Raw genomic sequence first — 23,857 nt, 5'->3', positions numbered from 1 at the left:
TGACTTTGAAATAGAGTTGTGTAGCAAGTTACTCATTCAACGTGAATAATAAAGGTCAGATTATGCAAATAACACAGATTGTTGAGTCACACTGCTACAGTAACAAAGTGTGGCAGCCATCAAGTCAGAGGCTGGTACTTCTGTAGCAGTTACAGATCATTTCAGAGGTGCAACTCTTTGAGGGGACGGAGATTGTATTTGCACCTAAGCATTAGAGTAAATGCTACATTAATTTTTCATGTATGTAGAATGTCGTCAGCATTTGATCAAATAATTACAATTTCTATTTAAAGATATTAATCTGTATTATAGCCCGTAATAAGCATCTCTATGTAGAATAATCTACTTCTGCACTACATTATAACACCAGAAGAGCTGTCTAAACACCACTGCTTTCTAGATTTAATGTAATGAGAAGCAGAATTAGATTAAGGTCAGCTTTAGATAGTTTTAATGAGGTGGAGTTAGATCTGTTGTGTTACAGCTAAAAAATTATTTATTTTAAGGAATTCCACATGCAACCACTGTTACAGTGTGAGTATGGAGACAGCAACATGTTGACTCTGGACCCCTACAGTGGATTTCGTCATAAACATAATATAAAATTGATATGAACCTGTCAGTTTCAGTTGACTTGTTCAACTATTTAATATCCGATGTTGGGAGAAAGTTGAATTTAACATGCCTGATTATTTATTCTCATGGGAGGTAAGATGCTACCAAAAGTGTCAGGCAGCAGTTTATTTCACCATAGATTGGCAAACATGATAAGCCTGTACATTTATGGTGATGACAAGAAACATATCTGTCAGCCAAAAGCCTTATGGTGCATTTTATGTGTACATTTAATTTAAAGTGGTTTTTAATGATCATAAAAATGTAGCCAGGCAAAATTGCAAAAGCGCCTTCACTTACCTATTATGTCCAAGCTGAGTCAGTAGTGCCACATACCGGTCTTTATTTACTTGTTTGCAACAGTGGCCAGCTGTGTATACTTGGAATCACTGCAGCCAATCACTAGCCTCAGCAAGGAGCATCAGAGTGGCTGCATGGGGCAATAGAATAGAGTAGATAAGAACAGCTTCTCGTCTAATCACACTGCCTGCTCTGGACACATTTTTTATATTCCAGGCAGATACTTTTGGAAATCTTGGATGTTTCAATGTTTTTTTAACATATTGTGTTGGGCGTCTTTGAGTACTAACCCATCCTGATCAACCTCAAGTTCCATTTTGAAATATCACCTCTCTGAAGATTATATATATACTGTATATATGTACTCTGCATATATTCTGCATAGCCCAAAGTAATGTTTTCTTTCAAATGTCACATAGTCATTGCCATAACTTGGAATATACTTATCGGCAAACTTTACCATAACCTTGTTGGGTTGAGGATTTATATATAATGTTGCTTTTACACACACAGATAAATAGCCTTTAGTAAAATACACCCAATTAGAATAAAACCCATAATAAAAAAAAAAGATTTTCATAAATAATATATTATCGTTCCCACTAGCATGTTCTGTTTTTTATATTGTGAATACTCATTTTGAAGGATTCTTATAATTCAACTCAATAGCTTGTATGAAAATAATGAGTATAGCACTAATATATGCTTATATAACATCATGCATGCATTCATATGGCAAGATAGGTTTAATAGGGTGATATATATACAGGTTTACTTCAAGGGATAAATGACATCTGTATGGAAATTCAGCATGACAAGCCATAATACAGTGCACTGTGTATATACTGAGACGTCATAAACTGGCAAGGCTCCATAAATACAGAATTTCCTGAGAGATGTATAAGATTCAATCATAAAACCTCTAGACCGGTAATCAAGTGTGGCACTAGCTAGCAAATAACTGAATGAATATTTGAGCAGAAATGCATAGAGGACACTATGTCCTATATACATATTATTATATTTACTTTTCTACTTAGATTTGGAAAGATTTCATATTTCATACAGTTTGCTTTAAGGTATGATACTTCTGCCTTTTAAATTGTACACATGCTGTAAAGTGTATATATAGATGGAAAAATTATTAAACATTGTCTCATTATGTCAAAGAAACATGGATTGGAATATATTTTACATAGCATGTCGATATTATCAGCAAATGTCTAATGTTCACAACTGTGTTCTTATAATTGTAGAATTAACCCTGCAGAAAGACTTGGAAATCGCAAAAATGGCATAAGTGACATAAGAAAACATAAGTAAGTATTATCGCACCTACTAAGTCAGGTCTAATAGTGCAAACTCAAGAGGAAGCTTAAAGAGGACCTTTCACCATTTTTTCCATGTTTATCAGGACACATGATGTAGTAATTTCTGTAGAGTGGAATAAAGCTTTTTTTTTGTTTGTTTTTAAAATTTTGTCTCTCTTTAGTGAGAGATTTGCAATCAAAATATTTGGCACCTAATGACTATGAGTTATCTTTTGTTAAGTTAAAGTGGGCGTTTTTTCCCTCTTTGTTTCATTGCAGCCATTTGGTAAATTCAAAAATGTTTATTTTTTTCACATTAATGTACACTCTGCACCCCATCTGGACTAAAAAAAAAGAAATGTAGAAATTTTTGGAAATTTATTAAAAAAGAAAAACTGAAATATCAGATGGTCATATATATTCAGACCCTTTGCTCGGACCCTCATATTTAAGTCACATGCTGTCCATTTCCTTGCGATCCTCCTTGAGATGGTTCTACACCTTCATTGGAGTCCAGCTGTGTTTAAATAAACTGATAGGACTTGATTTGTAAAGGCAGACAACTGGCTATATAGGACCTCACAGCTCAAAGTGCATGTCAGACCAAATGAGAATCATGAGGTCAAAGGAACTGCACTTAAACAAGCAACACTCGCATTCAAATCAGCTCTCACCTCTGCTAAACAGGCCTACTTCACAACCCTCGTATCTTCCTTATCCCACAACCCCAAACAGTTGTTCAACACTTTTAACTCCCTCCTTCACCCACCACTGCCCCCTCCGACTTCCCTGATCGTTGCCGAGGACTTTGCCACGCACTTCAAAAATAAGATCGACCAAACAAGGCAAATCTTTGTCGGCAAACCACCACAACCCCTTTGTATACCAGACCAATGCCCAAACTCCTTAACTTCCATCTCCAAAATCACTGAAGGGGAGCTTGCTTATCTTCTCTCCAAATCACACCTCACCACTTGTGCACTTGACCCCATCCCATCCCACCTCCTCCCCAACCTCACCACCACACTAATCCCATCCCTAACCCATCTCTTCAACCTATCACTAATTTCTGGTACCTTCCCCATTGCTTTCAAACATGCCACAATCACACCTATCCTCAAAAAGCCATCCTTTTACCCAAGTGCTTTGTCCAGCTATCGCCCCATATCTTTGCTCTCATTTGCATCCAAACTCCTTGAGCAGCATGTCCATGCTGAACTTTCCTCTCACTTTGCATCTAACGCTCTCTTCGACAACCTACAATCTGGCTTCTGTCCCCGCCATTCCACTGAGACTGCCCTGACCAAAATTACTAATGACTTACTTACAGCCAAAGCTAACAGACAATTCTCTATACTCCTCCTTCTAGACCTGTCCTCTGCCTTCGACACAGTTGACCACTGCCTCCTACTACAGATCCTCTCTTCCTTTGGGGTCAAAGACCTCGCCCTATCTTGGATCTCCTCATACCTTACCAACCGCACATTTAGCGTTTCCTACTCCCATACTACCTCTTCATCTCGCCCCCTCTCTGTTGGTGTCCCTCAAGGCTCTGTCCTTGGGCCCTTTCTCTTCTCAATCTATACACTCGGCCTGGGACAACTCATAAGGTCCTATGGCTTCCAGTACCATCTATATGCTGATGACACTCAGATCTACTTCTCTGGATCAGATGTCACCTCTCTGCTCTCCAGAATCCCAGAGTGTTTATCCGCCATATCCTCCTTCTTCTCCTCTCACTTCCTCAAGCTCAATGTGGACAAATCTGAACTAATTATTAGTGTTGAGCATTCCGATACCGCAAGTATCGGGTATCGGCTGATATTTGCTGTATCAGAATTCCGATACCGAGTTCCGATATTTTTGTGATATCAGAAATCGGAATCAGAAGTTCCCAGTGTATGGTTCCCAGGGTCTGGAGGAGAGGAGACTTTCCTTCAGGCCCTGGGATCCATATTCATGTAAAAAATAAAGAATTAAAATAAAAAATATGGATATACTCACCCCTCCGGCGGACCCTGGACCTTAGCGATATAACCGGCAGCCTCCGTTCCTAAGAATGCAGTGAGTTTAGGACCTGCGATGACGTCGCGGCTTCTGATTGGTCGCGTGAGCGGTCACTTGAGCGGTCACGCGACCAATCACAAGCCGCGACATCATCGAAGGTCCTTCACTCTGCATTCTTAGGAACGGAGGCTGCCGGTTACATCGCTAAGGTCCAGGGGCCGCCGGAGGGGTGAGTATATCCATATTTTTATTTTTATTCTTTATTTTTTACATGAATATGGATCCCAGGGCCTGAAGGAGAGTTTCCTCTCCTTCAGACCCTGGGAACCATCCAGGATACCTTCCGATATTTGTGTCCCATTGACTTGTATTGGTATCGGGTATCGGTATCGGCGAGATCCGATATTTTGCCGGTATCGGCCGATCCAATCCGATACCGATACTTTCGAATATCGGAAGGTATCGCTCAACACTACTAATTATCTTTCCTCCATCTCGCATATCTTCCCTACCTGATCTATCTATCAAAATAAAGGAAATCACACTTTCCCCTGTCCCCAAAATCTGCTGCCTCGGAGTAACCCTGGATTCTGCCCTGTCCTTCAAACCGCACATCCAAGCTCTCGCCACCTCCTGTCGCCTCCAGCTCAAAAATATTTCCAGAATTCGTTCTTTCCTCAACCTTCACTCTACCAAAATGCTTGTGCATGCCCTAATCATCTCCCGCCTTGACTACTGCATCATTCTCCTCTGTGGCCTACCTTCTAACACTCTCGCACCCCTCCAGTCCATCCTTAACTCTGCTGCCCGACTAATTAATCTCTCTCGTCACTACACTCCTGCTTCCCCTCTTTGCATATCCCTTCACTGGCTCCCAATTTCCCAGCGTATCCAGTTTAAACTACTAACACTGACCTACAAAGCCATCCATAACCTTTCTCCTCCATATATTTCCAAACTAATCTCTCAATATCATCCCTCACGTAATCTCCGGTCCTCCCAAGACCTCCTTCTCTCCTCCACGCTTATTCACTCCTCACCCAATCGCCTCCAAGACTTCTCCCAAATATCCCCCATCCTCTGGAATTCTGTGCCCCAATACGTCCAATTATCCACCACATTTGGATCCTTCAAAAGAAACCTGAAAACCCACCTCTTCAAAGAAGCTTACAACCTGTTATGACCACACGGCCACCTCAACACCATGGGAGCTACTGCAACCCTCGACCTACTGTCTCCTTCCCCATAATCCTGTAGAATGTAAGCCCGCAAGGGCAGATTCCTCTTCCCTCTGTATCATTCTGTCACTGTTAGTTTTGTTTGCTGTAAGTGATACTGTATTTGTATTTTGATGTAACCCCTTCTCATGTACAGCACCATGGAATTAATGGTGCTATATAAATAAATAAATAATAATAATAATAATAATAATAATAATAATAATTAAATAATAATAATAACTGAGCAAAGAGCTCAGAGACAAAATTGTGGCAAGGTACAGATCTGGCCAAGGTTACAACAGAATTTCTGCAGTACTCAAGGTTCCTAAGAGCAGAGCGGCCTCCATAATCCTTAAATGGAAGAAGTTTGGGACCACCAGAGGGTTTCCTAGACCTGGCAATCCAGCCAAACTGAGCAATTGTGGGAAAAGAGCCTTGGTGAGAGAGGTAAAGAAGAACTCCAAGATCACTATGGCTGAGCTCCAGAGATGCAGTAGGGAGATGGGAGTAAGTTCCACAAAGTCAACTATCACAGCAGCCCTCCACCAGTCAGGCCTGTATGGCAGAGTGGCCTGACGGAAGCCTCTCCTCAGTGCAAGACATATAAAAGCCTGCAGAGAGTTTGCTAAAAAGACATGAAGTACTCCCAGACTATGAGAAATAAGATTTTCTGGTCTGATGAGACAAAGATAGACCTTTTTGGTGATAACTCTAAGCGGTATGTGTGGAGAAAACCAGGCACTGCTCATCATCTGCCCAATACATTCCCAATAGTGAAACATGGTGGTGGCAGCATCATGCTATGGGGGTGTTTTTCAGCTGCAGGGACAGGCTGACTGGTTGCCATTGAAGGAAATATGAATGCGACCAAGTACAGAGATATCCTGGATGAAAACCTCTTCTAGAGTGCTCTGGACCGCAGACTTGGCTGAAGGTTCACCTTCCAACAAGATAATGACCCTAAGCACACAGCTAAAATAACAAAGGAGTGGCTTCAGAACAACTCTGTGACCATTCTTGACTGGCCCAGCCAGAGCCCTGACCTAAACCCAATTGAGCATTTCTGGAGAGAACTGAAAATGGCTGTCCACCAACGTTCACCATACAACCTAACCGAAATGGAGAGGATCTGCAAGGAAGAATGGCAGAGGATCCCCAAATCCAGGTGTGAAAAACTTGTTGCATCATTCCCAAGAAGACGCATGGCTGTACTAGCTAAAAAGGGTGCTTCTACTCAAGACTGAGCAAAGGGTCTGAATACTTATGACCATGTGATATTTCAATCTTTCTTTTTTAATAAATTTGCACAAATTTCTACATTTCTGTTTTTTTTTCCAGTCAAGATGGGCTGCAGAGTGTACATGAATGTGAAAAAAATGAACTTTTTGTAATTTACCCAATGGCTGCAATGAAACAAAGAGTGAAAAATGTAAAGGGGTATGAATACTTTCCGTACCCACTGTACATGGAAGGACTTATAAGCACATTTTTATACACGTTCACTACATACATGGGTGCACTTATAAACATGTTCACCACATACATGGATGCAATTATATACAGATTCACCACATACATGGATGCAGTTATATACACAATCACCACATACTGTACATGGATGCACTTATATACACGTTCACCACATACATGGGTGCACTTATATACACATTCACCACATACATAGATGCACTTATATACACATTCACCACATACATGGGTGCACTTATATACACTTTCACCACATACATAGATGCACTTTTTTACACGTTCACCACATACATGGATGCACTTATATACACGTTCACTACATACATGGGTGCACTTATATACACATTCACCACATACATGGATGCAGTTATATACACATTCACCACAAGCATGGGTGCACTTATATACACTTTCACCACACACATGGATGCACTTATTTACACGTTCACCACATACATGGATGCACTTATATACACTTTCACCACATACATAGATGCACTTATATACACGTTCACCACACACATGGATGTACTTATATACACGTTCACCACATACATGGATGTACTTATATACACGTTCACCACATACATGGATGCACTTATATACACTTTCACCACACACATGGATGCACTTATTTACACGTTCACCACATACATGGATGCACTTATATACACATTCACCACATACATGGATGCACTTATATACACGTTCACCACATACATGGATGCACTTATATACACATTCACCACATACATAGATGCACTTATATACACATTCACCACACACATGGGTGCACTTATATACACTTTCACCACATACATGGGTGCACTTATATACCCGTTCACCACATACATGGATGCACTTATATACACATTCACCACATACATGGATGCACTTATATACACATTCACCACATACATGGATGCACTTATATACACGTTCACCACATACATGGGTGCACTTATATACACTTTCACCACATACATGGGTGCACTTATATACCCGTTCACCACATACATGGATGCACTTATATACACATTCACCACATACATGGATGCACTTATATACACGTTCACCACATACATGGATGCATTTATTTACACGTTCACCACACACATGGATTCACTTGCAGTGCCCCAGAGTCCTGGTCGTGCAATATTGTCACTCTGCCGCTAAGGGGAGTGATGGTACGTCTGATGGCACTAAAGGGGTTCACCTGACCAGGTATCACAGTCACACATTACACTTCACACTCCGGCCACCAAGGGGAGCAAAAGGTCCTATCTACTAGGCCACTCCTCACACATGGGTAAAACTGGGGGTTGGATAGAAAGTTAGGGAGAAAGCTGACTGGGTTTTGCCCAGGCAACATCGAGTGAGAGAGGGTGTTGCGGAGAAAGATTCAGGGGGTCCCTGGCAGGGGTGGGATCCTGACAGAGGCCTAGCAAGAGACAGATCGTTACGGAGCCGCGCCTGCACTTCATTGCGGCGACATCTTAAGAAAGGACAAGAAGCGAAGTATATTGTGGAGAAGTGAGAAACGAGATCACAGCAACAAAAGGGGAAAATACCGGGAGGAGTCGTGCCCTAAGATCATGGCAACATCCTTCTGAGGCGCGTAGCCGGTGGCCGGAACACTGAGGAAGTACTGGCTCTACGCTTTACTTCAAACACGGCAGGGCAGTTGACTTTAGGTTGGCTGTCTCACCTTTTCACCTAAGCAGACAACGGAGGCAAGTTGTGGGAGAGGGGCGTCTCTAGGGTCCCTATAAAATAGCTCCAGGCCTACCCCCGTCATACGGGTGCGTCCTATCCAACTGGGGGACGGAGAGAGAGAACATCAGAAACAGACACAAGAGTTGTGAGGACTATCCCGTGGTGCTCAGCAGGGAGGTACTACAACACACAGGCGCAAGTAGGAAGGCTACTGATTTCCACCTGCAAAGGGAACTCTGGATGTGCCTTCGGACCGGCCGGTCTCAGCAAGCCCTGTTAGCAGTGCTCTGGAATGTGGATGCTGAAGTCTACAGTAAAAGGTAAAGAGACTGCAACCCTGAGTCCTCGTTATTTACTGCGACCTAAACCACTGCCACCTACACCTTTAATTGGACACCCCTTAGCAGGGCCACGGACCGGGTTGAGCCACCGTGACATCCCCGGAACCGCGACAGAGGGACCCGGTAGCGAGTACCCCCATTGCCCTGCGTCTGGGGGCGCTCCACACTTATATACACGTTCACCACATACATGGATGCATTATATACACTTTCACCACACACATGGATGCACTTATTTACACGTTCACCACAGACATGGGTGCACTTATTTACACGTTCACCACACACATGGATGCACTTATTTACACGTTCACCACAGACATGGGTGCACTTATTTACACGTTCACCACATACCCTACATACTGGATATGCACTTGTAAACATGGGGAAGCTAATACTACTATGTTTTTCCAAACACATGCCAGTGACCTGTTTTGTTTTTTTAATCCTTGCTGCATCTATTTTTCTAAAGAGAAAAAAAATTATAAGACTCTCCTGCCCAATAGACAATAAAACACAGGAGACATTCATGTTCTATCCGTTTTTTTATTACGAAGGGCAATTAAAATGCATTGGTGAGTTTGATCTGCAACACGTAGGTCATGTTAGGACAATCGGTCTGCAATTGGCAAGCAAAGTTACGTGTGTGAAGGCAAATTCTATGTTATGGGTCCCTGATCTGAACACAAAAATAATGGATAGCACAAAAAAACAGATGTGTGAAACCAGCCTAAGGTGTTTTAATAAAATGCTCCCTAAACTACTTAATGATGCATAAAGCTTAAAAAACAATACTGTTTCAAATCAAAGGAAATTAAATTAAATTAATTGAAAAAATAAACTAAAAAATCTACAACAAAACTTGCAATTAACCCTCAAACTCCTTTTCCTGGTGAGCTGAGAACTGTTTGGCTTGGATCACACTGACGTATGTTCTCTCATGTGAGAGCTGGGGATGCAATATGTTAATGATCCTTGGCTGCAGCTCTTCTGCGAGCGCGAGCCGAGTGTCATCTTACTGTGATCCCATCATCTCGCGTGAGAGAATCACAGCCCAGGTGTGGAGGAGACGGAGATAAAAAAAGATCCATCTCCTCCATCACTGGCATCCACAATAATCACACTGCACTGGGATGACAGTCCTACATGTTACATGCACCCATAGACTTGTATGGATGCGAGTGAGCCGAGTCTGGCTGCCAATCGCAGAATGCTGTGATTGTTTTCTCATGCCAAATCGGAATGAGAAAATAATTGCAGATCTGAGCTGCCCCATAGTATAACACTGGTCCAAGTGCTATATGATGTTTTATCAGATAGTACTCGGCCGCGTTATATGCTCGTGTCAGCGAGCCCTTAGACAGATAGTAAAATGTGCTTTAATTGTTCTAAGTAACAACAACAGGATTGCTGAATTGACACTGCCAGTGTAGCTTGACGTGACATAAATCAAGCAATTGGGTTTTGTAAGGATTCAGCTGCAATATATTTTCCTTGATTAGAGACCTAGGAAATCCATGTAGTCTTCCCTATGCTCCCAGTCCAGTAAGGTAATGCATTTCTATCCTCTGGAAAGGAAGAAGATATTGACTAATAGACTTGGAAGGCAGCAAACCTTTGCACAATGGTGTCAGCTATTAAGTGAATTGATTTATATCCGACCCAATAATTCAATCTATGAAATCATTACGGTTTTGTAAATTGTTAGACTGACATTTTTTCAGTTATTTAGGTCATCTTTGTCCCACTGACAGACTAGAAGTTGCCAGAAACTGGAAATTACGAACATATTTTCATATATACAGAAATACGTAGATGTATCTTCTAGGAATTTATCAACATCAAATGATTGCGATAAATCACAGTAAATGACTTATCTACTTTTTCCATCATATTGGTATATTTGGCATATAGCTAATTCTATCATAATATCTACAAATATATTTATACATATATGTACAACACATTTAGGAATATTTTTAATGACTTTATTTATCAGTGCTTATCAAGGGGATTTCTTGAGGGTGACATATGTCGCCAACTATAAAAGCGGATCCAAAAACTGCATACCTGCTTAACTGCAAAAATGACAATAGCTGGGGCAAATATGATCTCCGCAATTAAGTTACTGTAACTCAAATCTGGGTCTGTGGAATTCCTGTCGTTTTTTATTTTATTCTTTTTGATATGTCTAATTATGGTGTTAAACATTCCACAACAAACTTTTAAAATATTAAAAAAAACATTGTAAATTATCTTCATTGAATGTATCATTTTACTCAATTTCTGGCAGACTAGTTATGTTTTTCTCATCTTTGCAATTATTTAGAAACCTTTCAAGTCTCCCCAAATCATCCTAGAGTAATATGTTAACAAGTAGACAGTAAAGGATCTAGCCGCAGGACTCTTTCCGTGCATGCTCAGTTTTTTTATACATTTTTTGGTAGCAGAAATTGAGCAAAATCTGAGTGGAAACTCCCCAAATTCGCCTCCAAAACTCATGAAAAACTTTGAGTTTCCGCTTGTTTTTTGCTTCAAAAACTGCAGAAAAACTGTGTCTACATACCCTAAAACTACATTCGGAGATACTGAAGAGGGGAAGGAGAAAGTAATGATGCAGCTGCAGTAGCAAAATTTCACCACTTGGAGATCTTAATAGGCTATCTCCACTTCATAAAAGGGTTTAATAGGATAATGCATGTAAAGACAAGCAGTTTTTCAACTTAATGCTTATTCAAATTTTCAGTCGTTCTTGTCAAAATAACATTTTTTTGTTTTCCTTACAGCTCGTTACCTTAGAGGCTAAAGAGCGGAACATGCACAGCGCTTACAAGCTCTTCTCTATTGAGCTTTTAAGCACTGTTTTGAAGCTGTCCGGGTTTGCTGGAATGCGCTGTTACCTCCTAATCCTGGTCTGTTTTATCACAGTGCTTACAAGCTAGACAACTGTGGTGGTCGGCCTCCAAGGCAATGAACTGTAGACAAAGGAAAAGAAAGGGTTAATATCTCAAGAACGGTTGCAAATTTTAATAAGCAGTACATTTCAAAAGTAATATATATTTATGAAAATGGTAATATCCCTTTAATAATATAAGCTAATTAAGGTACATTCTTTACATTTATGGCAGCGTGTAATAGCAATATTATTATTATATTATTATTATTTATTATTATAGCGCCATTTATTCCATGGCGCTTTACAATAACGTCTTATCATTTACAGATGGTTCCAAGGATTTAATTGGGAAGGACTACGCAACCGTAAACTACTGTCTCCATTAAAAAGAGAGGTGGGTCGTATACTATATCTTTTGACAAATTCTGTAAAAGACAATCTGCCACAATTAACAACATCTATGTAGAAGTATTTGCTGTATCTTACAACATGAATTTATTATTCTGTTACTCGGTAATGCTGAAAGATTACAGACTCATGTCAAATTACATTTTTACTAAACGTTTTAAGTATCATTTGACTGATGAACTTAAGTGAAAAAACAACCTGCTTTATGGATGCCTTAGTAATTGCATCTGTGTTCTTTGCGGGGTAATAAGATTACTTTGTTTCTGAATAAATGCAAAGTATAACAAGCATTAATGCATCAGTCTGGTGCCCTTTTATTGTTATGTGGATTATTGGGAAATAATGTATTCCTGATGTGATCTCAACAGTAATATACAAGGCTATGAGCAACGTTCCGCCTTTGTACCCCAGTCAGTAGCCTCTCACCTAACCAAATCAGACCTCCTGCTTTGAACTAAGGAGGGAAAAACACCCAAAAATACTGTGTCTGCAAGTGGAGTTTTGGATTTGGTTTCTTATCCTGGGTCATGTGACAAGCCTCGTTAGAGGGCCGATATTGACTGCTGCATGCTTGATTGATTGCTGCATGCGATCGGTAGCACTACAGTTCAAGCCCTCTTTCTCTCTGGAGAGGCAACTTGCATATGTAGTAGTAATGAGGGCTTTATGGAAAGAACGTTACACAAATGAAACTACAATGGACTTAACTTTTGTATCTAGTGATGAACTTTTGCTCTGGGCTTTTTTTCTAAACTTTAGAAGAGGACCAGTGTATTTGTTGCTTAAAATAAGCAGAATTTTACAGTACCAGCATAATCAATGAGATTTCTAAAAGCTCATGCACATGTTGGGTTTTTTCCTGCTGCATTTTTGTCAAGATGCACCATGTCAATTCTTTAAGCATTTTTTGCAGCGATTTTCAATCACTCAAATGAAAGGATTAAAAATGCACGTACTAACGCTGCAAAAAATGCACATAAAAATGCGACATAAAGACACTCATTGTACACTGAAAAAACATAACGTCTGAACATACCCTTTCTGGGTAACAAAGTTCTAATTTAGCAAATAATGTAGATTTCCATCAGTGCTACACAAAATTACTTCAAACCAAACCTTAGCTTAATTGTCTATTGTTCTGTGTTGGCAGTTGGTATATGTAGTACCTTAGCTTTTTATCTGTACCTTTGTAAATTTTCTTCCTATAAATGCAAATAAAAGTCTTTGATAGTGTAGAGTTTTTCATCGTTTTTTAAAACTGGGTAAATAATGTTTGAAAATAGTTACTTTCGAATTTGTTACCCCTTAAATTTCCTATTGCTTTATCGCTGCTAGTCCTGTGGTTCCTGCTGTGCAGGAAGTGATGAAATCACGTCCAACAGCCACCTGACAGCTGTAGCATGTCCCGGCCTCAGTGGTAATGTTTTCTTGTATGGCATGTGACCAGAGATGAGAGAATCAATTTAATGCAAATCAAATTCTAGGAAACTTGCTTGTTCTAGGCAATTTAAACAATTTGCAATTCCATTAGCGCCAATTGCCCAAAAAAAGACCATTGTCATTTTACACATTGCAGATTGCATTGTTTTTATATAATGTGGTATAGCGCAGTCAATCAGGAGTCACTATCGTGATCTGCATAAAAGAAGAGGCTGGGAATGCAGCAGCAACTTTAGGGTGCATCAGGATAGTGAGAGGATGTCAGAGCTTAAAACTCAGCAATACATAAGCAGAGAAAATATTGACCAAATACTCCAGACAGTATGTGTTGTACAACTGTATCACTGAAGAAGATGAGTACTGTACTCTGCGAATAATACAGAGATTCAATTGATATGGACAGATATAGGCAAGATGTCATCAGCAGTTCCAGTGTGATTTATCAGTCATAAAAAGTAGCTGGGCTAGAAGCTTGTTCCACTGAAATTGAATAACACACATTTTTTCTTAATTCTTCATGCATTAGCAATCAGAAAGCCCACACAAGAAAAAATATCTGAACTTAATGTCATTCGGAGAAAGAGTGCTGCCACAAGTGCTGTGCTGAGTTTTTGCATTCCATGTGTAATCCCATTTCATTAAGGCAGGACTAATTTTCTTTGGAAAATACAAAAGAAAATGAACCAAAAACATGTTTCACAAACAATTTTTTTCTTTCCACACCTGTTTTACTAGTCACATCTTACATCTGAACATGCTACACCAATACAGTGGCCTGTTGCAGTTGCTGGCTTTTTGGACATATACTCAACTATCTCACATTTATTGCTACATTCTATTTTGAGAAAAAGGGAAGAATCGTTTTGAAAAAAATAAAAAAGTACAAAAATAATCAGATCTTTTATTTTTCATATGTTTTTGCACCCATGTTTGTTACTTGTCCAAATTAGCACATATACAATCGTCACCAATACAGTGGCCTGTTGCAGGCTTAATGGACATGTACCCACCCATCTATGTAGCATTTCTTCCTCCATCTTTTTTGATGATCGGCATTTAATTGTTTATTGCTAAACGTGGAACTATTGAGGTTGAAAAGATTGACAATATCTAACTATAGGGTTAAAAAAATATATGGTAAAAGAAAAATGGCAAAGGATGAAGTAATTTAAATGAAAAAAATGCAGGTCCTAGTAGGCCTGCTTGCCTCCAGTAAGTTTATTTCAGCTTTAGTTCTTGGGTGACATGGAGCTTGTTGTGATGGAGGACACAAATCAAAAACCTAGCTATGTTTGTGGCTCTGTCAGCCATGATAGTGGGGTCACTAGCAAAGGCAGCCAAGATGCTAGTGGCACTCAGAGTCAAGGTGGAACATAGGTGTGGAGAAAGGAGCTCAGCACATTTCCCACACTGAGGCAACTGTCACTCTAGTCAAGGATGATGATGATGATGATGACTGTGTGGTGAACAAGACCAAGAAAACCAGATTGTATTGCCAAGGAGGTGATGTCATCAGAGTTGGAAAGTGTTCCAGGGTCAAATATGTTTGCTCTGTGCTCAGCTCAAGTGCAGGTGATGTCTTGTTCTGCATTCAGCCTATGAGCAGGTGATGCTGTTGGTGAAGGAGGCTCAGTGCCTGGAAGCCCTATTCATGGTCAAGGATGATGGCAAATCATGTTCTCTCTCTGCTGCAAACAATCAAATCTTTTGCATTTTAAACCATGGACATCTAGGCTAGAAACTATGGTTCACTATCCTATCAGCACATGAAATGACACACCTGCCTATATGAGAAAAGCAAGCTGTCCAGCAATATTAGCAAAGCTCGAGTTGTCAGCCTATCTTTTTCTCTAACTACTCAAAATTCTGGTAGCCAAACTAAATCCTTAAGCAGTACCTGGTCATTATCATCATTATCACTATCATCCCTAATTACTGCTTGTCACACTCCTCCTTTTCCATAGAACTAGATATCCATTTCTGATTGTGTGGCAAGAAAACATGTGTACCCTCCCAGTCAGATGCTTGTTATCCCCTTTATATTTTTATTAAAAAAAAAAAACCTCACACATATGCAACATATGCAACAGGAGAAGGAGAGAGAACAGCAACTTCCACATGATCATTGCTGTCCTGGGGTTGACAGTTAAGGTCAATGCTACCTGCAGCATGATGTGCAGGAGAGTGAGGAGGAGGAGAAGCGGGTGTATGTGGATGTGACATTGAATTATCTGAGGCACAGGCACAAAAAATTATAATTTAGAATGTAAGTCTGTTTTCCTTTAGTCCCATCAGCAGTACAACAGAGATGGTTTTCTTTTGCTCTACTCACCTATAAGAAAGGTGAATATTTTAAGGTGAAATTTTTAATTGACACTTGAACACTAAATAAGGTGCCCTAAACTACACTCACCGGCCACTTTATTAGGTACACCATGCTAGTAACGGGTTGGACCCCTTTTGCCTTCAGAACTGCCTCAATTCTTCGTGGCATAGATTCAACAAGGTGCTGGAAGCATTCCTCAGAGATTTTGGTCCATATTGACATGATGGCATCACACAGTTGCCGCAGATTTGTCGGCTGCACATCCCAAAGATGCTCCATACAAGGCAGGATGGATCCATGCTTTCATGTTGTTTACGCCAAATTCTGACCCTACCATCCGAATGTCGCAGCAGAAATCGAGACTCATCAGACCAAGCAACGTTTTTCCAATCTTCTACTGTCCAATTTCGATGAGCTTGTACAAATTGTAGCCTCAGTTTCCTGTTCTTAGCTGAAAGGAGTGGTACCCGGTGTGGTCTTCTGCTGCTGTAGCCCATCTGCCTCAAAGTTCGACGCACTGTGCGTTCAGAGATGCTCTTAGGCCTACCTTGGTTGTAACGGGTGGCGATTTGAGTCACTGTTGCCTTTCTATCAGCTCGAACCAGTCTGCCCATTCTCCTCTGACCTCTGGCATCAACAAGGCATTTCCGCCCACAGAACTGCCGCTCACTGGATTTTTTTTCTTTTTCGGACCATTCTCTGTAAACCCTAGAGATGGTTGTGCGTGAAAATCCCAGTAGATCAGCAGTTTCTGAAATACTCAGACCAGCCCTTCTGGCACCAACAACCATGCCACGTTCAAAGGCACTCAAATCACCTTTCTTCCCCATACTGATGCTCGGTTTGAACTGCAGGAGATTGTCTTGACCATGTCTACATGCCTGAATGCACTGAGTTGCCGCCATGTGATTGGCTGATTAGAAATTAAGTGTTAACAAGAAGTTGGACAGGTGTACCTAATAAAGTGGCCAGTGAGTGTATGTCCACTAGTGTATTTTAACTTTTATCAGCAGACTGAGTTAGCTCATTATAGAGATGTAGCCTTGAGCTGCTGATGGGACTAAGAGAAAAAATAGCTACATTCCAAATCCTTTATGTCCCTTTCAGCAACACAAATAATAGGGATGTAGCATGTAAATCCCTAGAGGGGGTTGTACTCCACAGATATCAAAATTCACTGCCAAAGGCAATCTTTTCTGTAGATTTCTACATGACATCATACAAGGAGTACGCAAACGTACTAACAGTGGCCAAGAGAGGTCAGTCTATATATTTGCTCCATTGACACAAGGAGCGTAATAAAATACTTGAGAATGGGACTCTAGATCGCAAAAATCTTATTGAATTGTTGAAATGTAAGAGTGCAACAGCTTTCTTTTAAAGAGGTGTTTTACATAATTTTGGGTTCAATAATTATAAAACCCTCAGCATGACCAGTTTTGGATGGAATATATGGTTCTGAATAAACCGAGGCGCATTCATCCTTATAGCAGTGGTTTAGCTAAATTGATTTCCCTCAAGGGCTCAAAGTGAGACCCACACATTTAAAGACTTTTGGTTCACACAACATGCAGAAATTACCCCTTATTTATGGATGCAACCTACATTTTCTGTTTCAATAGGATGAAATAGTCCCTTGGAACTTAGTAGAACATTATGGATTTCTCAAGCAAATTGACAAAGTTGGCTTCCTGTACCTGTAGACAATAGATTTCCCCATATTCTGCATGAATATGTGAAAAAAACACTTTACTCAGCCAGTGCAAAATTATGACTGTGGAAGGTGTGACCATTCAATACTTTTTCTACTGGAAAAAAAGAACCAATGGGGTTGACATAACATAAACCAGAAGGTCCAGTATCACTTGTTAGTATGCAACTCTTACATGCCATAAGTAAAAAGACAGAAAATTAAGCAAAATACCTGAAAGATGTTGAGGCTGAACGACATTGCATGTTCTTAGGATATATCTAGAAAACTATTTTATTTGTCAAGATGTGCTCTACAGCAAAGCTGCTAGTTGTCTGCCTAGTTTTCAGAGGAGACTCTGGAAAATTGACAAAGCTCCTGAATTCAATTTTCAAAATATTTTCTTATCTCTACATATGAATGCTGTGGTCAGTAATCCTCTTCATGATATATCAGCACTGAAGAAACAGGGAATTTATGAAAATATGACTTATTGCCAAACTTTGGAAATAAATTCTTAAAAACTATTTTTAAACTTCTTATTATACATTCCAAAAACGCTCGCAACTGTTTTTAATGACGTAACCGTATAAAAACATTTTCCTATCTTGAGAAACTCCTATTATGCACAAATAAAACCCAACTGCATAGAAGAATCTCAAACACTTTACAGTCTTCCTCCTTTACAACTGGATTGTATAATATTAAGCTACATTGACTATGATGTATAATGTTGTAGATTGTAATTTATCTCAGTATGATCAAAAATAGTGAAATAGTGAATAATGGTCAGCGAAAGCAATTAAAGGGTTATTCCCAACATTTAAGGTTATCACTTATCCACAAGATTCAGTTGCCATCACCAGGCCCAGAGCACTTTGGTGTGCATGCACAGATACCATTCAATTCACAAGGGGCTATTATGAATCCAGTTTTTAGGATTGGTTGGGATACCAATGATCCCTGATCTGACTTTTACCATGCATTATCCAACCCGTGCTAAGCATTTGTAAATGAGTTGAAGATAACCTCCAGGGAGCGATATGGGCTTCATAGAAACCTAGTTGAGAAATAATATTTTAGAGGTTTTTTGCCTAACATGTCAATGGAAAGTTAGTTGTGCTAAAATTCCAACACAAATGTAAGATCTTATATTTATTTCTATGACTTTGTTAGGCTACATTCACATTTGCGTTGTGCGCCGTAGCGTCGGCGACGCAACGCACAACGCAAACAAAAACGCAGCAAAACGCATGCACAATGCTGCGTTTTGTGCCGCATGCGTCCTTTTTTTGATTGATTTTGGACGCAGCAAAAATGCAACTTGCTGCGTCCTTTGCGCCCGGACGCGTGCGCCGCAGTGACGAATGTGGCGCAAAACGCAAGTGCGACGCATGTCCATGCGCCCCCATGTTAAATATAGGGGCGCATGACGCATGCGGCGACGCTGCGGCGCCCGACGCTGCGGCGCAGACCGCAGATGTGAACGTAGACTTAAATGTCCATGCATCATTTATAATTGCTTATGTTTGTTCTTATTCTACTAGATTAAGGGGATCACAGACCACAGCTATTTTGACAGTTTTCTCCCTGAAGTTGAAGATCCACCAGATGAGCTATCAGGATGGGACAAAAACTTCTGATATGGACATTAATCTATGGAATGGTGAAAAGACATAGCACCACTTGTATAACAATCATGTTTAGAAACTTCCAGAAGCTTAAAATTAAACCGAAAAACCTAAGAAGAACAAAGCATTAATAATTGGCTTACTTTAAACACGCTATGTATTATTAAAACTCTAGGACTCTACTTTCGTTTAGATAAGCTGTCCCTTGATGCTTGGAGGAATGGCAGCCTTTTGTGATGTTGTGTATATCACTTTCTCAGGAGTGCTTTTATTTGCACTTGTAGAAACAATGTAGGATAAATTAAGCAGTGCTTAATAGTTTTGCTGCTCTATGTCTTTTCCTGTTAATAAGAGTGCCCATGACCTTTCTGAATGTATGTGAGGCATCTACAACAAATGACACAATCTCTTTTATTAGTTGCCTCTGCTAATTTCCTAATTTTGATTTCACATGAAAAGGATAAAGCATAAAACTTTGCTTCATAAAATAGTTGACGGGGTATTTTTGTAATAGTTAAAATCTCATATGACTTTAAAGGTTGGCACAATAACAAGGCAGCACGTTGAAAGCGAAACCGCAGGAAGCTAACCTTGAGCTGTAGGCCTTGAGTCCTAATCACTAGGTGTCAAATATGTCATCACTTCCACATTCATTCGAAATACTGAAGTACCTGTATTTTTCTTGAAAAATGAGGAGGAAATGTCTCTGAATGTGCCTTCTCTGTTAAGGGCTAAGAGAAGGACACAAGGGCTTTTTAGGACAGAATATTGTGAACAGAAAGATGGGAAAACTTCAGATACAGGTTATTACTACAAAAATCTAAGATTTTTCTGTTCCGTTGCCTTTTTATCTGTAATATGTATTTTTATTTTTACATTTCTTTCATACCTTTACAATGCTTTATGGTATTACGAAGCACAGCACTCACCAAATTAGATGTTATTCAGTCTTTTATTATATTGTGCACATTTTTATCCAATTCATTAAACTCACCGGCCAACATGTATCAATACTGACTTATTTTGTGAGCCTTTTTTTTAACATTGCTCATATTTAGTTAAATTTTCTTTTATATTAGAACATATGTGTCCTTTTAGTTTAGCTTTGTGGATTATATTTTATGACATCCTGCCTGCTTATGCAATAAAACCCTTTAAAAGGCAACATTTAATGAATATGGGGAAAATTATCCTGTCTTATCCATGTTCACGTGACTTACATAAGTTACAAAATGATGCTGCAAAATTAATAAATCAAGCACACACAGCACATTTCATTTTTATCACCCAAAAATTAGCCCAAAAATTCCATTTCCCTTAGAAATTGATGCATATAGACAATAATTTTTAGTGATGGAGACTTTCCATCTGTTTTAGCGCTGACCCCATAGTTATTGCTGGACAAACGTATGTATGAGTTTATTATTTAAGATGTATACATGTTTGCCTGAATAATGCCTCTTTGAGAAAGATTGTTAATATGCACAGAATATGATAGAACTATTCTGTACTGTAAAAAAAATTGACTTCTTGTAGAAAAGGTCTATTGTAAAGGTTTTACTATATTTCTAACCAGATTATTCAAATATTTAACATTATTAAAGAGAACATAATAACTGATTCATGCTGCTTGAATCACATGCAGCATGAATCTGAGACGAGCTACAAAATTATAGTACCATGCAAAAGTTTTAGGCTGGTGTTGGAAACTGTTGCAGAAACGAATACTTTAAAAATAGTTTATTTTTATCAAGTAGCAAAATGATAAGTGAACAAAAGATAATTCTAAATTGAATCAATATTTGGTGTCACCACCCTTTGCTTTCAAAGCAGCATCAATTCTTCTAGGTACATTGGAACACAGTTTTTGAAGGAACTTGGCAGGGAGGTCGTTCCAAACAGAATTGACCACAGATGTTCTGTAAATGTAGACATGTGAAAATCCTTAAGTTTCTTCACGTAATCTCAAACATACTAGATTATCTTGAGATCAGGACTCTGGGTTGGGGGCATATCATCACTTCCAGACCTCATTGTCCTTCTTTACACTGAAGATAGTTTTTAATGACATTGGCTAAATGTTTGGGGTCGTTGTCCAGCTGCAGAAAACAAATTAAAGCCAATCAGACATTAGGGATGGTATTGTATAATCGGTATCAGCCTATATTTTTCAGCAAGGCTATATACACAGAAGATCTGTGGTAGTTCATAAAGATGTTTGGAACAACTTACTTGCTGACATCCTTCAAAAACTGGGTGTAAGCATACCTAGAATAATTGAGGCTTTAATGCTGCTTCGAAGGCAAAGTGAGGTCACACCAAATATTGATTTGATTTAGATTTTTCTGTGGTTCATTCACGTAATTGTATTTTTTATCAATTAACTAAATGCCAGCACTTCTAATATTCTTAATTTTCAGCATTTTTTATGCACCTGCTTAAAACTTTTGCACAGCTCTGATATATTTTCTTCAACAATGAAATTGCAAAACCAAGAAAGAAAAGTCATGGCATTATGGAAATCACAGGATCGATAGACATGTTAATGATATGCAAATGATGAAAAAATGGAAATAAAAATGTAAAAACACCTTGATATATTCAGTATTGATTATGAGGACTTTTACTTTGCAGCATTTTCTCCACATCTGCCTAGAAAATGTGCACACTACTGTATGTTTTAAGTCATAGTTAACAAGTTTTAAGTCAATAAAGATTTTTTTCATTTTTAATCTCTCGGATATACTTTTTTGGTATGACTTTTATAGGAGCCACTTGATGCCTCACAACCTTCATCGGTGCTCAGAAGAGTGGATTGCCCATACGTATAGCAGAACAAACAACAAATATACATTGGAAAGTACAAGATGTATTTACGCTATTTTATATACTAATATATGTTTTAATTTAAAATGCAGTGTTTCACAGAAAACTTACATTTAAAGTCTGATGTGAATAGGAGAAGTAGTCCAAGAGAACCCCTCGACTGAGTTCGCCATCACCACCTCCTCAGGTAAGCAATTCCGGGCAGTGAGAATCTGGAATTGCTTGCCTGAGGAGGTGGTGATGGCGAACTCAGTCGAGGGGTTCAAGAGAGGCCTGGATGTCTTCCTGGAGCAGAACAATATTGTATCATACAATTATTAGGTTCTGTAGAAGGACGTAGATCTGGGGATTTATTATGATGGAATATAGGCTAAACTGGATGGACAAATGTCTTTTTTCGGCCTTACTATGTTACTATGTTACTATGTTACTAAGAGGCTGGTCCTTGCTGGCTTGTCTGCCCCTACTCTCTTTGACTGAAAGATCTCTACCTACATGATGTACACACAGAGGGAGAGACATGTAATTCTAAGGCAGCTGAGCAAGCAGAAGCCACTGGCTGACTGTCATCCTTGTCACATTGTCCCCAGCTTTTAAAAGGATATTTTTTATGAAACGCCATAGTAATTCAAATGCTGCAGCCAGTCACTGATTCCTGCTACCTGTTATTCTCTTTAATACGGGGGCCCGGCTTTATTTGCCGGAGGCTCCTTGACTGGCCGGACAATGGATAATGGTACCTTTTCCCCGTTCTTCAGCACGTGCTGGAGGAGTTTATGTAGCAACCCCATTCCCCCCCTTTTTCTTTCCTTTCTCTGCTGTTATACACGTCACTTTCGGCGCGTGAGTTACCTCAAGGGAAGAACCATAATAAGTGGTGCCTTAGGTGTTTTTCAGCCTCCTGGTTCTGCAAATTTGTGGAGTTGCCCACCCACCCTTTCATTGTGGCTCTCTTTTAGGTGTTTAATAAATGGAATTGATGAGATAGTTAGGAAAGTTTGTACAAGTTGCAGCAGTTGGCGGAATAGCAAGAGGGGTAATATGTGCTGGGTGTAATAATTATAGGGGATAACTCAGGAGACTCTTTGCATGGAACAAGACAACTACAGGACACAGTTTTATAAGTGGTAAAGTCTATATTATCACATGGTGATTCAAACAGGTGCAGAGAGAAACTCAAGTCCACAACACTTGGTGCAAATAATAAACGCAGCTTAGCAGTCTATAGGAAACTTCAGAGGAAAATGCAATCAAGCAGAAAGTCTATGAAGCATAATTATTCTTGAGGAAACTTGACACAAATAAATCCTTGTCTTAGTCCAAACACAGATAGATATGCTTATAAGGCAGTTCAAATCATATCTTTAGCTCAACCAGGGAGGCCTGTTTAATAGTCTCAGGTTATTGCAGAGCAGCACAGCTTACATGTCCAGCAAATGCAGATGAAGTAAACACGAGCAGCAGATGAAGGAGGATTACTGGAAACTTGTGTATGCAGCAGGAACTCAGAGCAGAGTAGCAGGATCACCACACAGGTTCACAGGAGCAGGTATATAGCCAGGGAGTAATCAGAGGTCAGGAGCTGGATGCAAGGCAGAGTACTCTAGCACAGACTGAAGGCTGGGGTGGAGTTTTATAGAAGG

General features: G+C 39.6%; 1 protein-coding gene across 2 annotated transcripts in view; it reads left to right on the top strand.

The window, feature by feature from the left end:
• Positions 1–22,118, top strand: part of LOC143770046 (cGMP-dependent protein kinase 2-like) — a 363,231-nt gene extending 341,113 nt beyond the window's left edge. For both annotated transcript variants that reach the window (XM_077259271.1, XM_077259272.1), the window contains 3 exons: positions 2,172–2,234; positions 12,221–12,287; positions 19,305–22,118. In XM_077259271.1, coding sequence (XP_077115386.1) covers positions 2,172–2,234; positions 12,221–12,287; positions 19,305–19,400 — 226 coding nt within the window. In that variant the 3' untranslated portion in view covers positions 19,401–22,118. The remainder of the gene's footprint in view (positions 1–2,171; positions 2,235–12,220; positions 12,288–19,304) is intronic.
• The last annotated feature ends 1,739 nt before the right edge of the window (positions 22,119–23,857 follow it).

The sequence above is a fragment of the Ranitomeya variabilis genome, chromosome 4 (genome assembly GCF_051348905.1).
Source record: "Ranitomeya variabilis isolate aRanVar5 chromosome 4, aRanVar5.hap1, whole genome shotgun sequence".
Classification (NCBI taxonomy): domain Eukaryota; kingdom Metazoa; phylum Chordata; class Amphibia; order Anura; family Dendrobatidae; genus Ranitomeya; species Ranitomeya variabilis.
The sequence above is the reverse complement of the archived record's forward strand: the minus strand, read 5'-3'. Positions and strand labels throughout refer to the sequence as shown.